At 42.1% G+C, this 24702-nt stretch overlaps 2 protein-coding genes and 1 long non-coding RNA gene across 4 annotated transcripts; 1 reads left to right on the top strand and 2 right to left on the bottom strand.

The window, feature by feature from the left end:
* Positions 1-2419: 2419 nt before the first annotated feature.
* On the bottom strand, positions 2420-7472 carry LOC149975950 (uncharacterized). Its single transcript, XM_090204191.1, has 2 exons — positions 7390-7472; positions 2420-7002 (listed from the first exon to the last, which is right to left on the bottom strand). Exons 1-2 carry the CDS (start codon positions 7470-7472, stop codon positions 2502-2504), a joined length of 4584 nt encoding a protein of 1527 aa, XP_090060317.1. The 3' UTR covers positions 2420-2501.
* Positions 7473-8382: 910 nt separating this feature from the next.
* On the bottom strand, positions 8383-10679 carry LOC149975949 (uncharacterized). The gene is made up of 2 exons (XR_016487943.1): positions 10424-10679; positions 8383-10124 (listed from the first exon to the last, which is right to left on the bottom strand). It is a non-coding gene; the product is annotated as an uncharacterized LOC149975949 (long non-coding RNA).
* A 1276-nt stretch (positions 10680-11955) lies between these two features.
* stx16 (syntaxin 16) lies at positions 11956-24146 on the top strand. 2 transcript variants are annotated; one of them, XM_021569011.3, is made up of 9 exons: positions 11956-12460; positions 19366-19377; positions 19512-19619; positions 19924-20064; positions 21188-21350; positions 21551-21639; positions 22339-22482; positions 22681-22761; positions 22889-24146. In XM_021569011.3, the coding sequence occupies exons 1-9, from the start codon at positions 12329-12331 to the stop codon at positions 22988-22990; spliced, it is 972 nt and encodes a 323-aa protein (XP_021424686.2). In that variant the 5' UTR covers positions 11956-12328; the 3' UTR covers positions 22991-24146. The 2 variants fall into 2 exon arrangements, with proteins under 2 accessions (XP_021424686.2, XP_021424687.2); XM_021569012.3 differs by lacking the exon at positions 19366-19377.
* The last annotated feature ends 556 nt before the right edge of the window (positions 24147-24702 follow it).

Raw genomic sequence — 24702 nt, 5'->3', positions numbered from 1 at the left:
AGTCAGCATGCCAATTGCACGCTCTCTCAAAGACAGCTGTGGCATTGTGCTATGAGACAAAACTGCACATTTTAGAGTGGCCTTTTATTGTCCCCAGCACAGGGTGCACCTGTGTAATGATCATGCTGTTTAATCAGCTTCTTGATACACCTGCAGGTGGATGGATTATCTTGGCAAAGGAATTTGAGAGAAATACGTTTTTTGTGTGTATGGAAAGAATTCTGGCATCTTTTATTTCAGCTCATGAAACATGGGACCAAGACTTTACATGTTGCGTTTATATTCTTCTTCAGTGTATATAAAAGCTACCTTACACATCCAGTTTCTCATTTTGTAACTCAGCCACCAAAATCACCATAATGCTGTTGTTGGGTTCCGAGAATATGAAAATATACTTATTAATGTCACTGATGGAGTGCTAAGGTTTAGAGGGTCTACACCAAAGGTTAAGGGTTATAGGTGGAAGGTATATAGTCTGAGCAACTAAGCTTGGAATGTGTTGAGTGCAGGGAAGCGATTACATGTGGCAGGCATTGCAAAAGAGGAGACGGGTGGAGATCTTAGAAACGAACAATGTCGCTGAGGGAGAGAGGGTAAAGTATAACGTTTACATTATGTCAGGATGTGTCATTGTTAGCCACCAGGGATCCTCTGGGAGGAGGAGAGACACAGTCTGGTATCAATAACGATGTCAGCCTTGAGTTGTGGAGGAGGGAGCACTTTGGGGTAGAGGTCAGGTCAGATGAAGTGAGGAAGAACAGATATATCACTAAGGTTCTGTCTAGCAACAGAGATGCATTGACTGTTCAGTTGTGGAGGAGGAGACTCAGTCTAGGAGAAAGGGTTAAATATCAGTGCTTGTGTGAAATGTTTTTTTGTCTGAGTTACAGCTGTATCGAGCCTTTGGGGAGAATTAAACTTGAGCTTCCCTGGTGTCTGTGAGTTATTTACTCAAAATTAGAACCTAACATTGTTTTACATTTTGTTTTATTTGTGCTGGTCTAATTCCTAAAATGGAAAAGCATAAGAATCTGTGTGCTCTCGGAAAGTAATAATAGTTCATATGGTGCTCTTCGATGTCCCAGGTCTGTGGCATTGATGAATGTTTACTTAAATTCAGAAGTTTGTATGTTATGAATAAAAGGCATGTGTACGCATTGTTTACTATTTTGATTTCTTTAAAACAATGTAATTGGTAAAGTTCAGGTGTTTGATGTGATTGACGGGTGACTAGGTGCATTCTTGTCAAATAAATATGCTTATTCATTCATGATTATGGATATATTCTGTAAAGAGTTCATCTGGATTTGAATCTGCAACAGAACATGTCAAGTTAGTTCTGAATTGTTTTAATACAGCAGTGCATTCTGACACCATGAATTGAAATAGATTTGACCTCGTCCATATACTGTAGATGGTAGAAATGATAAGGGCTTAAATAAAGACCTCCACTGGCTGAAGGAGAAGAGGATCTGGTAATATAAGGGTATGTTGCTAATAACATCTAGGTAGCTAACTATATAGCTTTTTTGCAACAAACCAAAAAAGTTGGCAAGTATTCATGGCACATAAATATCTAACTGCTACTAAGATAGTATTCTGTACAAGACAGAAGAACAAATATTAGATAAATAAAACATGGAACAGTAAATGAAAATGTTCAATTTATCTTTCGTTTTCACGTGATGCACAAATTGTATAGAAATGCATTTGTAAAGTTTATAAATAAGGTTTGTAAGAAAATATCGGCATCATGTAGGACTAATTCAAAGAAGGTTTGCATAGGATAGTTATCAAACCTCAATAGTTGTAAAGTAAATGGTAGCATACATTTAATTCTATGATAATAATTCCAGTGTGTTTTACTCATTTCTACAAAATGGAAATGTAATCTCTGTCATATATGAATGAATTGTTCATTAAATATTTAAGACACCTTGCTTAAAGTAGGCCTAATGAGTTGTTTATTGTTGTGTCATGTAAATCATGAAGAGGACATGCCAATACTTAAAAAGGCGACCAAAACCATAAACAAATTGTGGATGTTGAAAAAACATGTTTTACACAGACTAAAGTATAGTTCATTTATTACATAATTTTAAATTATAACAGCACAATTATTGAAGCAAAATTATGTCAGAGTATGTCAAAATGCACAATTCAAAACGCACATCTCTAAACCAATAATCCCACAGCATGAATATTAATGAAAAACACAGCAAACAGATTGGACCCATTGAGAGATGCTTTGGCAATAATTACACCCTGCCATACAACAAATCTCGGCGGTCTTGCAAAATGCCCTTTAATAAATTAAATACCCTTGTTCTACTATTTAAAATTCTGCATGTCTAGAAAAAGTCAGATCCCACCCACATAGACGTGTCCTCAATGTCAATATACGGTTCTGAAAGAATTTAAAATGTAAATTAGCTCATTTTCAATTGTATGCAAGTTCAAGTTCATGCTCTGATAGCATGATATACCACTTGCAGCGCTACTTATTGACTTGACTGACAGGGAATATCCTCCTGAGAGGACTCCTCCATTAAGGATGAGTCACAGGATTTATCATCCATCATTTCTGATGTCACATTGCTGCTACACATTTCCTCAACCCTTTCCACCACCTCAGTGCATTGACTACTGTAAACTCCTTCACCATTGTTATGGTGTTGCCCATTATCACTCTCCTCTAGCCCCTCTACTGTCACGCATCCACACTGACCCTCATCACCCATAGCCCCACCAGAGAACCTTTCAGATGTGGTTGCATTGACCAAACCTCTGCTCTCCTCCCCCTCAGAGCTCCGGACTTCCCCTGCTTTCTGACAGTTTACCATATCCCTGTCCTCAATTTGTTGTGTTGTCGCCTGTATCTCAGACAGATAGCCTTCCTTTTGACAAAGCTCAGCTGGGTCCCTCACCTCCCCATCTCTCTCATCTTCTTGCTCCTCCTCCACTACAACATAGCTTTCTGGCCTCACAGTGCAGCTCCATTCCTCTCCCTCAGTAACACGGTGCTCAGCTTCACAATCTGTCTCCTCATCAGTCTCAGTCTCTGTCTCAGAGTCAGAGTCAGACAATCCCTCGGCCCCCATGATGACCGTTTCTCCTGAGCCGTGGCTGTCTGTGCTGCTGCAGGAGAGCGTGTCATCTTCAGCCGGCCTGCTGGGCTCCTTCTCACTGCATTTTTCATCCGTTACCAAAATGTGTTCCTCTTTGTGATCCCTTTGCACCTCTAAGTCATTTGCTACTTCAAGGGAACTTCCCCCAGAGCTGAACATGATCCCCTGTCTCAGGTTATCACTACTCTGGAACAACATATTCCCCATGCCCACATCAAACTCTTCATTTAGTGGAGCACCATCCTCACCCGCACTCTCTGGATCCCACAGCTCACCTCCCTCCTCCTCCTCATTCTCTGAATCAGGTGCTGTGTGCTTCCGGATGCATTTCACTGCATCCCAGAGGGACTTGGGGTATTCAGGCCCCTCTCTATGTGTGGTGGGTGTGGAAGATGAGGACAGGACAGGGGTAAAGGACTTGGCCAGTATCTCTGGACTCTGGGGTCTAGAGGAGGGGCCTGGAGGGGGAGGAGATCTGTAGGGGGAGAGTGGGACTGAGGGAGAGGGAGATCTGGAGGGGGAGAGTGGGACTGAAAGAGAGGGAGGGGGAGATCTAAAGTCGGAGAGTGGGACTGAGGGAGAGGGAGGGGGAGATCTAGAGGGGGAGAGGGGGACTGAGAGAGCGGGAGGGGGAGATCTAAAGTGGGAGCGTGGGACTGAGGGAGAGGGAGGGGGAGATCTAAAGTGGGAGAGTGGGACTGAGAGAGAGGGAGGGGGAGATCTAGAGGGAGAGAGGGGGACTGAGAGAGAGGATGGGGGAGATCGAGAGGGGGAGAGTGGGACTGAGAGAGAGGGAGATCTAGAGGGGGAGAGGGGGATTGAGAGAGAGGGAGATCTAGAGGGGGAGAGTGGGACCGAGGGAGAGGGATCAGGGTGAAGGGGTAAGCTTATGTCTGATTTAGAGAGTGGCACTTCCTCAGGAAGACAGAGGGGACCTGTGTTAGATTCAGGAGGAGCAGATTGAGAAGTAAACTGGGAGGGTATAGTCAAGAAGTGATGCGAGGGAGATGAGGATCTTGAATTAGAGGGGGAAGTCATATTTAAAGGTGAGTGTGGGGGAGAATCAGGGTAACTTCGCTGTGGGTTGAGGCACTGAGAGATGGGTGGGGAAAAACCAGCATCACCAATTTCACCTGCCTCCGGGCTGACCGGAACGCAGTGTTTGAATGGGGGCACATTTGTGGTATCTGTCTTCTGCGAATACATTACCTGTATGTCAGGCAGACCATCACTGGAATACTGCACTGAGAAATCACATGTCTGTTCTCTCACCTCCATCTTGGGCTCCACAATTATGTCTGGTGAAGACTGGGCATCTAAAGTGACACCAGCCTCTGCAACTGAAATGTCATCTTTAGCTTGAACAATCTCAGGCGATCTTTCTGACACTGACTCCTCCAGAGTAATCATGGGAAGGCCCTCAAGGGAGTCATTGTTGTCATTGTTTGGCTGTGGCGACTCATCCTCCTCTGTTTGATCCAGAACACTACAGCTCAGAAGAGGGATTCCCAAAATCCTTTCAGCACGCTCCTCCAATGTCTTACTGTCAGTAATTGAAGTTGAGGGCGAGAGCGATTCAGGGAGTTGGCTTGTGTCCTCTCTCTGCTGAGGTAAGTATGTTTCAGTGAAAGGTGTGTCAGAGTAAGTATGTTGATCTTTATCCACCTGCTCTTCTACATCTAGCTTTTTAAAATTAATCACAGGCTCTTCACTATCTAACAGGGGGCAGACCTGGGCTGATATATCAGTGCTCTGTTCAGGTGAAGTATCTTCCTTGACTTGGTTATGTATTGGGTTAAGGTCGATAGGGGAGCTTGGGTCTAGACCAGGCTCAGCTGGGTCACTAGGAGATGGTGAGCGCAAATACTGGACATGTTCTTTTTTAGGGGGGAAAATGAACTCCACTCTGACTACAACACAAGTTGCGTCGATGACGAGAAGACCACTGCTTCCGTCAGACTCTGTGTCTCTCTTGAACTCCAATCGCCTCACTTCAACATCAAGGGGATGATTGCCATCATCAGGGCTATTTACTGTATGATCATCATTCAGATCCTTACCTGGTTCGCCCTCCTTCCAAGTACCCTTCAAATAGCAAGGTGAGGGATTGTCACTCTTGACTCCGCCCATGTAACTGGGCTCCCTCCATAAGGGATACTTGACTGACACAGGAGCCAATGTCTGCATCTCTTTTCTCCTGGATACAGGGGATGAAGCACTAACCTGGGTGCCTTCTGGCAAAGCAACTTCAATGTCCGTCGTACTGGGTAGGTTTTGACGGTCTCTTTCTTCTCCTTGAAGTCTTGGTCGGCTCTGAATGGCCCTGAGAAGCTCCTCCCTGTGGGCTGCTACCTGCTCACTTCCCATCCATTCTAGTACCCCCTTCAGTTTAGGTTTGAAATTGCTGTCTCTTTTGTAGGCAGGGGTCTGGGCTGGAGCACTGGACTCATGCTGGAGTGATGGCACAGCTGAATCAACTTCATCTGCAAGCTTATGCGATTCATTAATGTCACCACACTCCTCTAGGCCTCTAGATACCCCGTCTACCTCACTGTTTGACACAGTTGTCCGAGGTGAGGTGGTGAAGAGAGGCAGGGAAAGGGTTTTTAGTGGTTCTTCAGGAGAACTTGACAACCCTGCCACTCCACCCATGCGAGACACCAAGCAAAATATGGTCTCCCCTCCTCTGCTTTTCTTTAGGCTGACTTTCCTTTCCATGGTGGCACTGAGGTTGGCCATCTCACAGATGTTGGACGTCTGAGGCAGTTGTGGGGACTGCAGCAGAGGTGAGAGGCTATCAGATCGGCTGTTCTGTGGATGGGCAGAAGAACCTGTCCATTGACCAACTACAGCATGTCCTTGCTGCCTATGCCCCCCAGGATCAGACCAGGTCCTCTGCTTCCAATCCTCTTTTGTAAACCTATCTCCCCCTCCCCTCTCGCTATGAAAGTCTAGTACAGAGTTGTCTTGCTTCCTTGGAGAAGGCAGTGTGCAGTATATGTGTCTGCTAGCTCCCTGATTCCCCCCTGCGTACACAGAAGGCACTGCTTTTTTAGTGGTATATTTATCAGCATGTTGCATTACTGGTGAAATGTTATGTGGGGCGTTATAAGGCGGAGGTGGAATGTAGCCTGGAGGTTGACTAAACACCCTCTTCTGGTAGCTTGTCTCATTCTCCTTGGTGTCTGATGGGTATGTTGTATCAGGAATGACAGGCTGAGACAAGTAGTGGGACATAGTTTTCTGTGTGTCCCTTCTCTCCCACTGTACCCATTCTCTCGGCGGAAGAAGTCCCCCCAGATGTATCGCACTTGCTCTGTGTTCTGTTCCACCTCTGTTGCCCCATGAATCTTTCTCCAGCACTCTCTCACTCTCCTGCGGCCCCTGGGCTCCCCATAGCCCTGCCTCCAGGCGTCTCTTCCTGGGGAGCGAGTGGCTGTAGCGTGCCGCCCAGGCCTCCAGCTCCCGATAGCTAGTGTTGCTCAAACTCCTCTTGGCTGGCTCCCTCCTGTAGTGGACAGGACTACAGGGCTCCCACCTCCTCTGCAACACCTCTCTCTGCATCCTCCTCTCACACTCCCTTTCCCTCTCCCTAGCTGCTGCTCTTTGAGCCTCTCCCACCAGCCATTCTCTCTCTCTTTTCTCTTGAGCCTGATAGTCCCTCAAACCGTGAAGCTGTCGAGGCTGGTTGTCTAGAGCAAAGGGGAAATGAGGGGCAGAGGGTGACAGGTCTTGATCAGTCCCGTTGGTATAGTCCTGTAGGACCCCTCCGGTCCTAGAACCTGGTACTGTCCAACAGCTGGGCTCCCTGGCCCGGTCTTGCCGCTCACAAAGGTACGGTTGAAAATCTGCTGCCTGATGCTTGTCCTGATATCTGTGGATATAGAAAATAAAACATGGAGATTACCCCCATAACAAGCATTGCAGGACACAGTGTAGTAACATGTTACAAGGACATCTAATAACCCATATAAACAATAAATAACATAGTGCATAATATAGTCAATTCTGGTTAATCCATCTTTACTTGTAAATCAAATGTATTTTTGTATGAATACAAACAACCTTATTTACATGATCTTTATGTCATACTATTGCAAGCAGGTTTCTTTTGTTTAGGATTATGAACATTCTGCCCTGCATCTGTTCGCAAACAAAGAGACATTAAAACAATCTAAACAGACTATAGCTATTTGTTAAGGTTTCTCACAGAGACAAACACACTATCACCTTGAAACAGCTTAAAGTGAACTGAACTCACGCATGTGCAACGTTTCGTCCAGGAACAGTCCCAAATTTGGCATACAGGGGCGTTTGCCCCTGACTCCCAGACCAGAACTCCATCACACTAGGTTTGAAACCATGGACTGACTTCTGACTTCTGAAATTATCGTAGAAGGAAAAAATGTTATTATTTTATCCCTAATGTATGCCTTTTTGACTACAGAATAGCTCTTAGAATTTTGAAAAATATGTTTTCTCTGTTTCATCAAATGAGATGCAGTTTCACTATTGAAAACTACACTTTTATAGTCCAGACTTGCATACAAATGTCAACAAGTGTGGGTTTGTATAAATATGAACTAAAAATATAGTTATAGCACATAATAATCCAACGACTGTCACATCACACATACCGCTGGTCAGCGCGTCTGGATGAAGGTCCTTGCTGTTAGGGTATGGTCTGATGCTGTCCACGCCAACTGGGCAGCTTGTTTAAAAAGAGAATGATATTGAGCCCCCCCTCCTCATGCCACACACCCTCACTCCCCTGTCAGCGCCAGAGAGGCCTTCCTCCTCTTGTGCACATCCAACTTTCCCAGTTAAAACATCACAACGGAATTCTTTAATTAAAGTATTTTAAAAGGCAGTCTCCTGGTCAAAACAAACATCCCCCACTCAGTCACCTTCTGTAGACTGACAGCTAGAAGGATGAGAGAAGTGGGAAAATGGACTGTGTCTGTACATACCAATGTGGCATAGTAGTTCAAAAAACAACGGTTGCTCCCAAACGCTTACTTCAGCGTTTTTTGGCTGAAGTCAATTGTTTGGGGGTGACAAAGGCTGTCCACCATGAATTTATTGGGACTGACTAACTGAAAGCATGGGGGTCCGATTGAGGATTAGGGACTGCAGGGGTGGAAGATTTGAGGATGACACTATACAAGATGATATCTTTCCAATGATGTCCTCCTTTCGGAACTAGAAGCACAAGCATTTCGCTACACTCGCATTTACATCTGCTAACCATGTGTATGTGACCAATAAGATTTTATTTGAAATAACTTTATTGTCATGTTAGCTTGTACAATGCTGAAATGACACTGATGGTTGACATGCTTCACTTTGTTGATGTGCTTAAAGTAATGCATATAAAATATGAATTTATCTTACAGGTGTAACGGATGTGAAACGGCTAGCTTAGTTAGCAGTGTGCGCTAAATAGCGTTTCAATCGGTGACGTCACTTGCTCTGAGACCTTGAAGTAGTAGTTCCCCTTGCTCTGCAAGGGCCGCGGCTTCTGTGGAGCGATGGGTAACGATGTTTTGTGGGTGTCAGTTGTTGATGTGTGCAGAGGGTCCCTGGTTCGTGCAAGGGGACGGTCTAAAGTTATACAGGCACAATAAGCATTTTAAAGTAATGCATATAACATTGTATTTTATGTTGTACCATAAGTTACTTCTCGTCCAACCTGCATTGGGCATGATCGTTACAATTAAGGTCTATATCAATGTTGATCAAAGGATTATTACACACTCAGTGAATGACAGTTTCTAGTGTGGGGACTCTGTGGATCGCTGGTGGAGAGCAGACTCTGAATATAGATAGGGATCTATTGTTTTTGTCGGGAGTGCTATAGCAAAGAGAGAGATGGAGGGGGGAAGACCGCCGGTCTCTCTTTCTTTGAAACTCTCCAGCGGAACAAACAGGCTTTTCTTTTCTGAACAGAAACTCTACACATCAGCAGAGAGCAGAAGAGAGGGGATGAAGTATGTACAGGCAGAGGGAGGGGGAGTGGGGGCAGAATCTGTCGATGTTGACAAAAACGTTCTGCAAGTGGATGGTCATGGTATAAACAATATTTTAACCAGTAATCAACAACCCCTTCAACCTCTACAATAGAGCACTTCATCAAACTGGATCAAACACAACTTCACATGATTTGACTGTAGTAACCTGGCAAAAGACAGGAAAAGTATCTGTGCACTGCTTTTACTGCTCACAAAGTATTATTTTATCTCTGTTTCTTACTTCAACATGAACACATATTGGTGTATATTTGTGTAAAATAACAGTTGGGAATACTCTAAATTGAGTGAGGAGCCGTTGCTCTTTAATGTCTATTCAAAAGTCTCTCCTTTGGTATCCAGCGCATACAAAAAGTTGTTGTATGTGTGCATGTTCTTCCTTTTCTATCTGACCATAGTAATGTATCAGGGTATACGTGTTCGTTCTGGCAGTAAAATACTAGTAACAGTCATGTACTTGTCTCAGAGAGGATGTCTAGAAGACTCCCTCTTGACCAGAGGATTCCCTGTTGTGTTATTCCCCTCCAGGTCTCAACCTATTCAACTGTTCATCACAGTCTCCCAACCCTATCCAGTCTCATTGTGGTCACTACTTCCCTCTCTGAGTAGCGCGGTAGATGTTGATGTTCTGTGTGGGTTAGCGGTGCAAAAGCTCTACATGGAACCTTCTACGGAGGCAGAGTGTCTCAGTAGAAGCTAGGTGTCCCGTGATCTCCTCGCATCTTGGATGAGAGTCCTGTCCTTGCTCAGGTGAGCCAGTGTGTCCGTAAGTCTCAGACAGGTACACAATATCTGCACCCAGCACCAGGGTCCCAGTTTGAAGGGAAGCTGTCCTGGTCCTGGACCCAGGAGAGGGAGAGGACGGAGGGGGCATAAGAAGGCCAGCCGGAAGATGGCATGTTTGCTGAGACATTGCTTTGCAGTTAAGGGGCAGCAAGGGGGAGGTTTGTCAAGGTCACATCCGCTCCTGTAAGAGTGGGAAATATGAGGTAAATAACCCATAAATTAATGTGATTTATACCTATTTTTAGTGTTTCAAAGTCTCAGAAAAGCGCATTTGTAGGCTAATGTTTGTGACATGATGGAACAGTGTCATAGGAAGGGTTATTAAAAATATATTAACGGACATTAAAATGTTTTACAATTATGATTCAGGCGAATTAAATAACAGTGGCTGCTACTGAACATCATTACCGACCTCTACTGGACGGACAAAGGATGAACCAACATAGTACCCAATCGTGCTGCCAAAATGCCAACAATTACCAGTCTCTGCGCTTTCCCTTCAGGTTGAGTGTGTTTTCCTCAAAATAGCGGCATAGATGAAGCGCCTATGTAACAAACAGTACGGTAAATACAACAATGCATCGCCATCTACAGAGAACATTAATCTCTCTTCCTCTCCATTTACTGCCATTGTAAATACAAATTGTTAGACTGATTATGTAGTTTATCCTCAGCCATTCGCTACGCATTCATGGAAGCACGCGAGCTACACCTTCCAATGGGAAGGTTGCTGATTGGGTAGCGCCAATACTGACGTGCGTGAAATAGATTTTCTCTTTAAAAACTAATATATTCCTCAGTTATATATGGCAATGATTGTATTACCATATAATACTATGTATTCCAGAACTACATATAATGCATCCTTTATTATTATATTCATTATTTGAACTCTCCTTCCAAAATATCTGTGGACTGGAACGCTATGTCGGATTGACCCGGAAAAAAAACAAAAATGTATGTTCTCGTTTTCATGTATTTATTTTATCAATATAACTGTTCATTATATGAAAATATAACAAAATATGAATATCAATGATGATTAGGTAGTTTTATTGAGGTTTAAAAAAACAATTATCTTTATAGAGGTCTTCAATTAAAAGGAGGACTTTTATTATAAAAGTGTTGATTCGATCTTGCCAAAGACAGTACAGTATGAAGATAGATTTATCCAATAGACACCCCCGATCACACTTGTAGGCGATGTCATGGCGACGTTTGCTAGCTAAGCTCATACGCAGAAACACGTCATCGGGTCTAACGGCCGTCTCGAGCCAAACTGCGCATGTGCAAGCGGTCAAAATGAAAGACAGTCTTTCGGTATAAATGAGTTTTTGACTAAAATAAAAACGTGTCAGTTTGTCACTTTCCCAAAGTTTGAGTAATAACATGTTCAACTACTTAACACATTGTCTCCAATATAGGTTGTGCTTTTAGATTTCGAGAAAATTAACAACAAAGGAATAATTTTTCACTTCTCTCATTGGCTTCTCAAACCTCAAACCCCGCCCTGGTCTGCTTGGCCTGTTTCGCAAGCATTCCCGGAAGACTTCCGATGTTGCGCCTCTGGGTTTACTGTGTATTTACGGGTGCGTTCGTAAATTCAATCTGGAGTACCAGAGTGCCCATGGGCCCTCGTATATTCCGAGCGTTGTCCGTTCATAAACGCTGAGCGTTTCGCTCTCGGAGTGTTCAGAGCGCACATTGGACGCTCTGGCCGAGGAGTAGGGTTGATCCGAGCGTTCTGGCCGAGGAGTAGGGTTGATCCGAGCGTTCTGGCCACTTAACGGCATACAAATTAACGTTAGCTAGCTTCTTCCAGACACAAATGAGCGAACACCTCACTCTGACCATTTACCCGCCCTAGCAGAGCTGGTTAGGTTGTTTTCATGTTATCCAGAGCGTTGGTGACTGTGCTGCTTGCAACAATTTAATTACGTTTTTTTGACGACATTTAGTGACAGCGGCCCTATTCAACATTGGTAAATTCGTCAGTTATTCTGCGCTCTAGCACACTCGGACGAGAGAGCCTGAGTGAATGTACGAACGCACCCGTTCCACGTAGCTAGAGAAGGCCGTTTTTTTTACCACCGACCCGTTCTATCATTTCCACTTTTCATTGAAAACAAACCATATCCGTCGTATTTTATGGTTTTATTTATGCATTTCGTGAAAGCTACAGATAACAAAGTATATGTTATTGTGAAGATAGAAAACGGAAGAACCCCTCGATTAGCCGGTCGGCGAGTGTGCCTGCTGTTTTGCTGGCTAGCTCACGTTAGCTAACTTTCCTTGTATTGTAACTTACTAGTAAGTTAACGTTAGCTAGCTAGGTTCTAGTCGTTGTTATTTGTTAGCTGTACATCCTTCGTGTGTAAATTAATCATGGCGACTAGGCGCCTGACCGATGCCTTCTTATTAATGCGGAACAATGCCATCCAAAATCGGCAGATATTGGCTGAGCAAGTGAGTACATACGACCCCCGTCGTACTCTGAGTACACGTAGCAATGCTGCGGTGAGTTTAACGTTAATCGTCTGAATTTGACATTTGATTTGTGTGTGTTATGATAGTTAACACATATGTTAGCCGTAACTTGATTAAATGTCTTCCTTAGTCACTCGCTAGTTAGCTATCTACCCAACATTAACCTGATGTTGGCTGCGTATAGCTGTCAAGTTAGATGCGTACATTTGCATTGAGTCATGTTAGAGGTATGCATTTGGAGTAGTGATGCCCTCAACTTGCATTTCCTGTCTTGCCAAAATATTTGACCAGCTCAGTTTGCTACCAATTATCAAAGAGCGTGCATTTTCCTTTGCCATGATAGTCAATTGAAGGAATGCATTTGTCAGAGTAAGCAACTAAGTAAAATATAAAGGTAGAACATGAAATGCATTTTTAGGGGCAATGTTCAATACTTAATAAGTCACAACAACAGTGCATGCTGGAATGACTTGGCTGGTCTTTTGTTATACAGATGGTCAAATGTAACAATCTACATGTTACATTTCATGAGGTGTTTGTTGATAGTGTGTGGGTTCTGTATTTGCCCTTTTGCCTTAGTGAATTGGATGCCTCAACCTCTCGATTAGGCTAGATGGTGCTGTTGTTTCAGTTATAGATTTAGTTGATCCTGTGCTTGGTAAACTGTTCTTTTAAAACATATTTAATGCTCTTTAGATCAATATGGTTGTTACTAAGATATTCGTATGCTAGAATTTTTAGAATACCTAGTTTGCACTGTTGGTCATTGTTTAATTTCATACATTCTGCACTGAAATAAAGTACCAGTCAAAAGTGTGGATACCTACTCATTCAAGGGTTTTCTTTATATGTACTAGTTTCTACATTGTAGAATAATATTGAAGACATCAAAACTATTAAATAACACATGTAGTAACCAAAAGAGTGTTAAACAAATCACCTGGAATGCATTTCGATTAACAAGTGTGCTTTGTTAAGTTGATTTGTGGAATTTCTTTCTATCCTTAATGCGTTTGAGCCAGTCAGTTGTGTTGTGACAAAGTAGGGGTGGTATACAGAAGATAGCCCTATTTGGTAAAAGACCAAGTCCATAGTATGGCAAGAACAGCTCAAATAAGCAAAGAGAAACGACAGTCCATCATTAGTTTAAGACATGAAGGTCAGTCAATCCGGAAAATGGCAAGAACTTTGTCAAGAACATTTCTTCAAGTGCAGTCACAAAAACCATCAAGTGCTATGATGAAACTGGCTCTCATGAAGACCACCACAGGAAAGGAAGACCCAGCGTTACCTCTGCTGCAGAGGATACGTTTAGAGTTACCAGTCTCAGAAATTGCAGCCCAAATAAATGCTTCACAGAGTTCAAGTAACAGACACATCTCAACATCAACTGTTCAGGGGAGACTGTGAATCAGGCCTTCATGGTCGAATTGCTGCAAAGAAACCACTACTAAAGGACACCAGTAAGGAGAGACTTGCTTGGGACAAGAAACACAAGCAATGGACATTATACCTGTGAAAATCTGTCCTTCGGTCTGATGAGTCCAAATTTGAGATTTTTGGATTCCAACCTCCGTGTCTTTGTGAGACGCAGAATAGGTGAACGGATGATATCCGCATGTGTAGTTCCCACCGTGAAGCATGGAGGAGGAGGTGGGATGGTGTAGGGTTGCTTTGCTGGTTACACTGTCTGTGATTTATTTAGAATTCAAGGCACACTTAACCAGCATGGCTACCACAGCATTCTGCTGCGATACGCCATCCCATCTGGTTTGCGCTTAGCGCTTATCATTTGTTTTTCAACAGGACAATGACCCAACACACCTCCAGGCTGTGTAAGGGATATTTAACCAAGGAGAGTGATGGAGTGTTGCATCAGATGATCTGGCCTCCACAATCACCTGACCTCAACCCAATTGAGATGGTTTGGGATGAGTTGGACCGCAGAGTGAAGGAAAAGCAGCCAACAAGTGCTCAGCACATGTGGGAACTCCCTTCAAGACTGTTGGAAAAGCATTCCAGGTGAAGCTGGTTGAGAGAATGCCAAGAGTGCAAAGGGTGGCTACTTTGAAGAATCTCAAATATAAAATATATTTAGTTTTGTTTAACACTTTTTTTTGGTTACTACATAATTCCATATGTGTTATTTAATAGTTTTGATGTCTATTATTCTACAATGTAAAAATAAAGACAAACCCTTGGACACACCTACTCATTCAAACTTTTGACTGGTACTGTATATATTTTATTTTTCATTATTGACCAGGATGCCGGGTCTTTTACAAATACTTTCTATGTAAGTCTATAATATCTTGTAGCCTAATTTCCTTTGTATAGTTTCAAAACTCTATATTGTTTGTGGTTTTCCCTTTCTGTCGCTCATTCATTCACCCTCCTTCTGGGCTTGTAGGTGTTTTGACTCTGGGACGGTTATTGTGTGAAGCAGCTTCATAGTAGATCTCAATCCAGACTTTGAAAAATTCACCTGATTGTGGATAGTAGCTTGGATAGGTTATTTTTGGCACTGATAGCACCAACTATCAAATGTTTGTTTGGATCAAAGAGCAAATCCGGTTGTTACAAGCCTTTGAGTTTATCTGATGGATATCTCTGAGGTGCTTGTTTTTGTCACTGTGTCTCTTGTATGGCGTACTGCAATCTGCATGCTCATGCTGAGTGATCTGCATATCAAAATCCTCTTTATAATACTAATTGTTGTCCTGCATCTTTCCTTTCTCTGGCCCTATATGAAATGGTTCTGTGGTTAGGCTAATCATTTGGGGATCGGGGACATAGGCTAGCCCTATATCTTTGCCTTCACACACACTCATGTCACACTTCACTGACCCAATGTATGTAGGCCTAGCTCCTGAAGATGAGCGTCTTTACCTCAATAGGTTGCTACTAATCAAATTGTATTTGTCACATTTGTTTTATTTAACCTTAATGTAACTAGGCAAGTCAGTTAAGAATAAATGCTTATTTTAGAACGACGGACTACCCCGGCCAAACCCTCCCCTAACCCAGACGACGCTGGGCCAATTGTGCACCGCCCTATGGGACTCCTGATCATGGCCCGGGATCGAACCAGGGTCTGTAGTGACGCCTCTAGCACTGAGATGCAGTGCCTTCGACCGCTACGCCACTCTGGAGCCTACATGCGCCGAATACAACAGGTGTAGGTAGACCTTACCGTGAAATGCTTACTGACAAGCCCTTAACCAACCATGCAGTTCAAGAAAGAGTTAAGAAAATATTTACTAAATAAACAAAAGTAAAAAATAAACTAAAATTAAAAGTAACACAATAAATAACAATAACGAGGATATATACAGGAGGTACCAGTACTGAGTCGATGTGCGCGGGTACAGGTTAGTCGGTAATTTGTTCATGTATGTAAGGGTAAAGTGACTATGCATAGTTAATAAACAGCGAGTAGCAGCAGTGTAAAAACAAAAGGGGGGGGGGGGATGTCCATTTGATGAGTTGTTCGACAGTCTTATGGCTTGGGGGTAGAAGCTGTTAAGGAGCCTTTTGGACCTAGACTTGGCACTCCGGTACCGCTTTCTTTGCGGTTGCAGAGAGAACATTCTATGACTTGGGTGACTGGAGTCTTTGACATTTCTTTTAGGCCTTCCTCTGACGTCGCCTAGTATATAGGTCCTGGATGGCAGGAAGCTTGGCAGGAAGCTTGGCTCCAGTGATGTACTGGGCTGTACGCACTACCCTCCATTGTGACTTACTATTATGGTCGCCATTTTGGAATTGATCTCAGGGAGTTCAATGTCCAATGCAGCTATTTTTATCTCAAATAATTTATGGGTAACAATTAAGTACCTTACAGTGATTGTTTTCAATTTAAATTGTAAAAAAAGAAACTCAAAGAACCATTTCTCAAGCAATAATTTTTCTAGAACTGTCTGGGAGTGGTCTGAGTGGGGAGGGGGAAAACTACAAACTAGCTGTTATTGGCATCTACTTACCTAGATTAACTCGTGGATACCATTTGTATGTCTCTGCGTGCAGTTTGAAGGAAGTTGCTAACTAAAGTTAGCGCAATGACTAGAAGTCTATGATAACTGCTAGCATGCTACAGTAGTAGATACCATAGACATCCAGTCATTGCTCTAATGCTAGTTAGCATTGGTTTGCGAAACTACCTCTAACTTCCTTCATACTGGATGCAGAGACATGGTATCTATGATTTCATCATAGACTCATGACTCAGGAGAAGTAGATAAATGGCTTCATTGCCAAAATCCTGAAGTATCCCTGTAACTAATTCAGTGGCTGTGGATCCAACTGCAAGTGAAGTCAGGGGATATGAATCTGCGACAGCCGAAAGTCGGACACTATAGTGGTTTTTCAACAGCAAGGCTCAGATCAACATTGTTTATACAAGTTTTTCTTTATAAATGTCCAAATACACTTTTCTATACCCCCATATCACAAACTGAAAACCTAACGTGTACAATTAATTGGTTAAATAGGTCTCAAATATCACTTTCATTTGTATCCCCTGTAGCTTTAGTATCGAGGAAAAGTTGGTTCCTGTTTCAGTCACATCTTTGGCCACGTTCTCGTGGGTCAAACAAAAACACCCCAAATGATTGGTTGACAAATAGTGCCTCCCACAATGCAAGTGATGGCTGCATGGTGCAGTTGGCGAGGAGACACTGCAGCGACTTGAATCGGACTTCATCAAAAACGGCATGACTTTTGATCACATGATTTTTGTGTAGTTCATGCAGTCGACATGTAGTGGCAACTTTTTTTTTATACCCATAACGCAACACACTTTGAAAGGCGGAGACCAACGTTGGTCAACGTCTTGACAAAAGTGATCTGCTCGAACGCGCCCCTGTGTGGAGAACAGGCTACTAGGGGGAAGTTAGATCAAGCTCACTCAATGTCTGCAAGATCATATAACAGAACCGAAATGTAATGGCACAATGTAATGTTACTGTAAGACAAAAACACAATTGGTTTTTCTCATGAGGCCAAAACTCAACCATGTGCGTCTCTAGGCAAAATACACAGGTAGGCTATGCTACAGTTTAACAACATGTACACTGAGCAAATTTTAGAGAACATCATTCAAAACAACAACATATAACTCAAGGTCAAAATTCAAATCCCCATTATACTGATTGAGATCTGATGGTTGGTTACTATGGGTAAAACTTGAAGAATTATCATTCACAATTAAATGCTGTGGTGTTTTTGTCTTACGGTAACGTTGTGCTATTATATTTGGTTCTGTTATGTAGAATATTGTGAGATCTTGCAGACATTGATTCAGCTTGTTCTAACTTTAATAAACAAGCACCATTCGCCTGAGTAGCCTGTTCTCTGCATGTAGAGAATTTATTAGGTACAGAACCCTGTTCACGAAAATGGTTTGCTCCTTTAGAAAGTGAGTCTCGTGGACGTGGCTTGCTATATAAAGCGGACATCAAGGCAGTCAGTTACTGTTCGATTGAGTGTTAGAATGGGCAAAACAAGTGATCTAAGTGATTTTGAGCGTGGTATGAACGTCGGTGCCAGGCGCGCCAGTCCCAGTATCTCAGAAACTGGGCTTTTCATGCACGACAGTGTCTAGGGTTTACAGAGAATGGTGCGACAAACATCCAGTCAGTGGTGGTCCTGTGGACGAAAACAGCTCGTTGATGAGAGGTCGTAGAACAATGGCAAGAATCGTGCAAGCTAACAGGCGGATCACAAACAGGCAGATAACGGCGCAGTACAATGTTGGTGTGCAGAACCCATATCTCGTCGGCCCTTGTCACGAATGGACTATTCCAGCAGACGACCACACTGGGTTCGACTCCTATCAGCTAAAAAACAAGAAGTGGCTCCAGTGGGCACGCAGTCACCAATACCTGACAATTGAGGAGTGGAAAAACATTGGCTAGTTTGACGAATCCCGGTTCCTGTTGCATCATGTTGATGTCAGGGTTTGGCGTAAGCAGCAAGAGTCCATGGCCCCACCCTGCCTGGTGTCAACGGTACAGGCTGGTGGCAGTGGTGTAATGGTGTGAGGAATGTTTTCCTGGCACACGTTAGGTCCCTTGATACCAAATGAGCAATGCTTCATTGCCCGGAGAATTCAAGCTGTTCTGGAGGCAAAGGTGGTTCTGGCCCGGTACTAGTGTACCTAATAAACTGGCTACTGAGTGTGCACATACGCAGAACGTGATCTGCACATGCACAGAGTCTTCGGGAAGCTCTGGATGTTTTTGTCGGCAGACTAAAGAAAATAGACATCACAACGAGACACCAAAACATTTCAAAAAGAGAGACCTAAGACAGCAACACAGCATGGTAGAAACACATGGCAACATGGTAGGTAATAACACAACATGGCAGCAACACAACTTCGTAGCAGCACAATACATGGTACAAACATTATTGATGTGATGTCCCCAGGCAGGCCAAAGCTCCATCCCTTCAAAACAGGCTGACATTCCAGGCGGTCTTTTCAAACAGTTCTTACACTAAAAGGGCATTTTCATCATTTTTACAATTTCACAGTATTAATCCGACCGTGTTTGTGTGTATGTGTATATATATTAATATATCACAGGAATTTTTTATATTTTTTATTGCATTTCCAATGATTTGTTCCTCACGATTTTTATAGATTTCTCAGATACATTTTAAAGGGGGATTTCACAGGTTTGAAGAACCTCAATTGATTGACATAAAATTCATTAGACTTTTTTTTCAGACAATCTGGTGACTTAAAATGAGACATTTTGCAAAGTGTATGATCCCTCTTTAAACTGTCTGCGAGTGCATGCAAAATGTCTGTGTGAAGCTGATCACTGCTTTTTGTCTGGGTCTCACTTACTGTCACTGCTGTCTTACTTCATCTCACCTCTCCCTCTCTCCTCATTGGATGGGACTTCGCTGGGGTCTGCCAATCACATTAGGAGCTTGATGAGGTACTGTCTAATCTCGTATCCAAACTGTCACACAGAAAAAATAATAAACCATGCTTTGTATTGGTTGGAAAGTCTGCAAACAATGTTTCAAATGGGTAGTGATAACTGTGTAATGTGTATGGTTTTACTGTCAGTTGGCTGATGACCGCATGGCCTTGGTCTCAGGGATCAGTCTGGACCCAGAAGCTGCCGTCGGAGTCACCAAGAGACTGCCGCCCAAGTGGGTAGATGGGGTCGTTGAGGTAAGAAACAATCACATGCTCTTAACTACTTCAGTATGAAAAGTTTATTATTATGTTTATTACTAGTCTCTTCTCAAAGCAGCAGACTTCAAATGCTTAATTTCACCATCACAAACAATGAAACTATTAAGCTAGATACTTTAGAAAATGTAGGCCTAATATGTATTAGTCTATATAAAATTCCTAAATCCAATCTCACTCATCTTTCTTTAAAATAGATTTCTTATTTGGAACTTTGGATCTTTCGGTGTCTAGTTTTCTCGTACCTCTCATGTGTAAATCCTGTGGTTGCGTGGGCTATCAGATTCAGTATGAAATCACACGGGTCCGGCAGAAAATGAAGGAGCTGGCCGCCCTCCATGACAAGCACATGAACCGCCCTACCCTCGATGACAGCAGTGAAGAGGAGCATGCCATAGAGATCACCACTCAGGAGATCACACAGGTAGGTCAGTGACAGAGATGGGAGTCTATACAAGAAACCCCATTGAAAGAACTTTGAAGAGAAGTCACTACTACAATTATAACTGTTTTACATAGGAAACCCGCTGAGGCAAACAAGAAACCCTATTGAAAGAAACCACATTCTATACAATAAACCCCATTTGAAAGAACTTTGAAGAGAAGACACATTTATTATTACTACATAGGAAACCTGCTGAGGCAAAAGGTGACACACCTCATAAGTGGCCTTCTGGAAAAGCCAACGCCTATGCAGTGGTGTAAAGTACTTGAGTACAAATACTTTTTTGGATATCTGTACTTCACTTTACTACAGTATTTATATTTTTGACAACTTTTACACCACAACATTCCTAAAAAAAATAATGTACTTTTTACTCCATACATTTTCCCTGAAGAACTTCTTACATTTGGAATTGTTAGCAGGCCAGGAAAATTGTCCAATTCACACTCTTATCAAGTGAACATCCTTGGTCATACCTACTGCCCCTGATCTGGCGGACTCACTAAACACAAATGCTTAATTTGTAAATTATGTTGGAGTGTGCGCCGTCCGTAAAAATAATAACAATTGTGCGGTCTGGTTAGCTTAATATAAGGAATTTGAAATGATTTATACTTTTACTCTTGATAATTGAGTATATTTTAGCAATTGCATTTACTTTTGATACAAGTATATTTAAAACCAAATACTTGTAAACTTTTACTCAAGTAGTATTTTACTGGGTGACTTTTATTGAGTCATTTTCTATTAAGGTATCTTTACTTTTACTCAAGTATGACAATTATGAGTTCCTAACTTATTGTTATGAATATTAATTTGTTAGTATGATCTGATCATATTTAAGACTTCTTGTACATGTTAACGTTTGGCTTTTATAAGGGGCTACGGTAAATGGAGCCTTCTGATGTAATACTGTATGTCAACAATTATTGGCCGTTCTTATTATATAGTAGATTAAGACAAATATTTTTCAGTGAGCATTTCTCCGTGCTCTCATTTTCTTGGGTCTGTGTTGATGATAATTATTTATTTAGAATTTAAATTGTACAAAGGTCTTTTGTCTTATGGCAAAGATGTATTGCTCTCTCCTTTGTCTGTGTAGATGTTCCACCGGTGTCAGCGTGCAGTGACAGGTCTGCAGACTCGCTGTGGCCACTGCACAGAGCAGGAGGAGAGGCTGCTGAGAAATGTGGTGTCCTCGTTGGCAGGGAGCCTGCAAGAGCTGTCCACCAACTTCAGACACACGCAGTCCAGCTATCTGAAACGTAAGCACTCACTCAGTTGCGAGGTGTAGGATTAAATACTATCTTTTCTGAATTTTTTTCTTTCTATTAGTTTCAAGTCTTCCATCCCTCACTTCTCTCTCTCCTTACACAAACACTCTCTACATGTATCTTTGTTTTCACCTCCACCCTCATATCATATGTCTCTTTTATTGTCATAATGTTGATGCTTTCTGTTACAGGCATGAAGAATCGTGAGGAGAGATCCAAACACTTTTTTGACTCTGGTCCTCTAATGGAGGAGGATGAAGACCTGGCACTATATGAAATGGTGAGCTTGGAACTGACAGTGTTTTTTGACATTTACTTGATCAGCATAGGTGTTCATGCATTTCTCTCAGGAAAAATATTTATCCTGGTTAAATTAATATAGTAATGTATAGACAAATGTCTTGTTTTTGCTAAATGTAACAAGAATGTGAGTTCCAATAGGTTGACTTGAAGCCTAATGAAAATCAATGGGTGTTGTGCTTTATCGCAATGTAACACCTTTAAATTTTAACAATACTCATCTGATACCACATTATTTATTTGGATAGCCATCAAAATGTTGACATACTTTCCATTATAAATATCACACTATTATTTACACTAGAGATATCCTTGTCTCATCGTGCACTAGCGACTCCTGTGGCGGGCCGGGCGCAGTGCATGCTAACCAGGTCGCCAGGTGCACGGTGTTTCCTCCGACACATTGGTGCGGCTGGCTTCCGGGTTGGATGCGCGCTGTGTTAAGAAGCAGTGCGGCTTGGTTGGGTTGTGTATCGGAGGACACATGGCTTTCGACCTTCGTCTCTCCCGAGCCCGTACGGGAGTTGTAGCGATGAGACAAGATAGTAACTACTAACAATTGGATACCACAAAAAGGAAAAGAGAAAAAAAAGTAGTTCACTATAAAGGGAATATGGCACCATTTTGGGATGCAGACAAAGTTATATCTCGCTGAGCCCATATCTCTGATCTCGCCCAGGGGTTTACAGATGACCAGCTGGTCCTGGTAGAGCAGAACACAGTGATGGTGGAGGAACGTGAGAGAGAGGTCCGACAGATAGTCCAGTCCATCACCGACTTGAATGAGATTTTCCGAGACCTGGCAGGAATGGTGGTGGAACAGGTCTGTGAGGGAAACCATTTTCAGTGTTTGGAAACACGACAATTATATGGAAATAAAGTTTAAGCTATACAGTCCATTTATCCATAATTTCATTTGACTCTGCAGTAATATGAATAATATCTGATTTACATCACCATCAAACTAATAAAAAAAATATATGACTTTGTCTTCGATCTGATTTTCTTTCTCCAATATCAGGGCACAGTACTTGACAGAATTGACTTCAATGTGGAGCAATCGTGTGTCAAAACAGACGAGGGGTTAAAACAGTTACAAAAGGTGAGGACACAATGTTAAGAATTGTTGATGTTTCAGCCCAATTGTTGATTATGTCCACAAAAAAGGGAACGATGTTATCTTGCCAACAAACTTAGTTAAAACATTTTCTCTCTTTGTTTTCTTGCAGGCTGAACAGTATCAGAAGAAAAACCGAAAGATGCTGGTTATTTTAATTCTTACTGTTATAGTTGTTGTTCTAATACTTATACTATTTGGGACCAAGTTCTAGTGATGCATTCCTTTGCTTTTGGTATGTCTGTGTGTATGTTTGGTGTGCATCTATGTGTGCTTGTGTGAGGAGTGTCTGTCAGTATCGTTTAAAGTACAATCTGTCCAACTTTCCAATCACCCTTCCCGAATCTCTCTCTGTATGGCTCATGAAGATGTATTGAATGCATGATCCCTAAGAGAGGACAGCCAGGGAGAGTTCCTATTTCACTTTTCAACTGGCCTGCACACATGGCCACTGTCCGCCCCAATACCCTCTTAAACATGACCGTACCGTACCCTACATCTGTCATGGTTACTGCTGCAAACAAACACAGAAAAAAACACTCCTTAAATTCACTTGTGGAAGACTACTGATTAATTGTCATGGCCACACATTTAGCTTGTTTTTCAAGCAAATAAGTGGTTTGCTTGTGTGAGCATATCATATGTCCAGTTTTATTGTAAGCTATAGCTGCTGTAAGCCCTGCCCTCCAATGTCTGTTTTCAAGAGAAGAATCCTGACAACTCAACTAGATGAATATTGAATGTCTATGAACAAGGAACATTTGTGTCTCGTGGCGATTCTACACGACCCTGGTCATTTTTGCATTTGATTTTTCACTTTATCATGGTTACTTTTTTAGAGAGAGAAATGACAAGGTTTGCAATCAGTGGCTGAAAAACTACAATAGCTAATTCATTGAATACCAAAAACAACCTTTTGGGTTAAGAGCTGTAGTTGACCATCCTAAATTCATGTATCTACCAAGAGTAGTGTCTTTAATGAATTTGCACATTTAGATCACTTGATGACTGCTTTCTTTTGTTTCATGACCTTCTATTGTCTGATATCGCTAACTAACACATCAGTTCAGTTTGTTCTTGTCTTTTATCCCTCACAGTTTGCACATATCGAAAGACTGATGGGTTTGGTTTCATGGCTGTGAAACGGTCTCCTGTATAATATGAAATTATAATTATTTATTTTGAATTTAAATTGTATAAAAGTTCAACGTTTTTTTGTCTAATATGACAAAGATGTATTGAGTAGCCTACATTGTGTCTTTGGCCTAAAGTATGGGGATGAAAATTGTGATCAAGCCTTGATCTCAGAAATGACTTTGCCCATTCCACTACAAAATCAATTAAAAATTGAGTACCTTTTTCTCACACTACTCTGTTTCTTATGAAGCATTTTACTTTTGGGGGGAAAATGTTTTACTTTGAGCAGCTTTTGAAAGCAAAAGTCTTAATTTAAAACCGTATTGATTGTTGAATTCGATTTTCATAATAGCAAGCTAGGACTGATGGTTTGGTTAGCAAGTCTGTTTGGAAAACACGGCAACTACTGTCGTCATCTAGTAAACACACGTCTAGTGGCTAATGTTAAATTATAGCCATGGTATGAAAGAGAATCATCTCCGGGCTCTATGCGTTCACTGTAAAATAATTTAACTCCGTTAAAAGGGCAGTTGCACGTCGTTTATTATTCCCCATAGAACTCATAAACCCCTCCGTTGATTATTCCTTACATAATCTTTGGTTATACAGACACACTTCAATGGTAAATCAGCATTGTTCGTGTTGTGTGGAAAAAAAACCTGCTATGTCCTTGTGGTATATTAGCTTCTTTTTTTTTTTACGATTGTGGATATTAGCATTAAAAAAAAAGTGATGCATTGCATTAGGTTTGTAGCAGCAGTTTCAGAGATCCAAGAAAACTTTGCAAAA

Source organism: Oncorhynchus mykiss, chromosome 17 (assembly GCF_057628025.1).
Source record: "Oncorhynchus mykiss isolate SJ-2025 chromosome 17, ASM5762802v1, whole genome shotgun sequence".
Classification (NCBI taxonomy): domain Eukaryota; kingdom Metazoa; phylum Chordata; class Actinopteri; order Salmoniformes; family Salmonidae; genus Oncorhynchus; species Oncorhynchus mykiss.
Note: the sequence above shows the minus strand (reverse complement) of the source record. Positions and strands in the feature narration are given on the sequence as shown.

Bases quoted from the DNA above. Each gene is read 5' to 3' on its own strand.
- LOC149975950 (XM_090204191.1), bottom strand. From the start codon at position 7,472: ATGGAGTTCTGGTCTGGGAGTCAGGGGCAAACGCCCCTGTATGCCAAA. The intron at 7,003-7,389 runs GTGAGTTCAGTT...CTATATCCACAG, and splicing joins GGACGAAACGTTGCACATGC to ATATCAGGACAAGCATCAGG.
- stx16 (XM_021569011.3), top strand. From the start codon at position 12,329: ATGGCGACTAGGCGCCTGACCGATGCCTTCTTATTAATGCGGAACAAT. The intron at 19,620-19,923 runs GTAAGAAACAAT...GTGGGCTATCAG, and splicing joins GGGTAGATGGGGTCGTTGAG to ATTCAGTATGAAATCACACG. The intron at 21,640-22,338 runs GTGAGCTTGGAA...GATCTCGCCCAG, and splicing joins ACCTGGCACTATATGAAATG to GGGTTTACAGATGACCAGCT.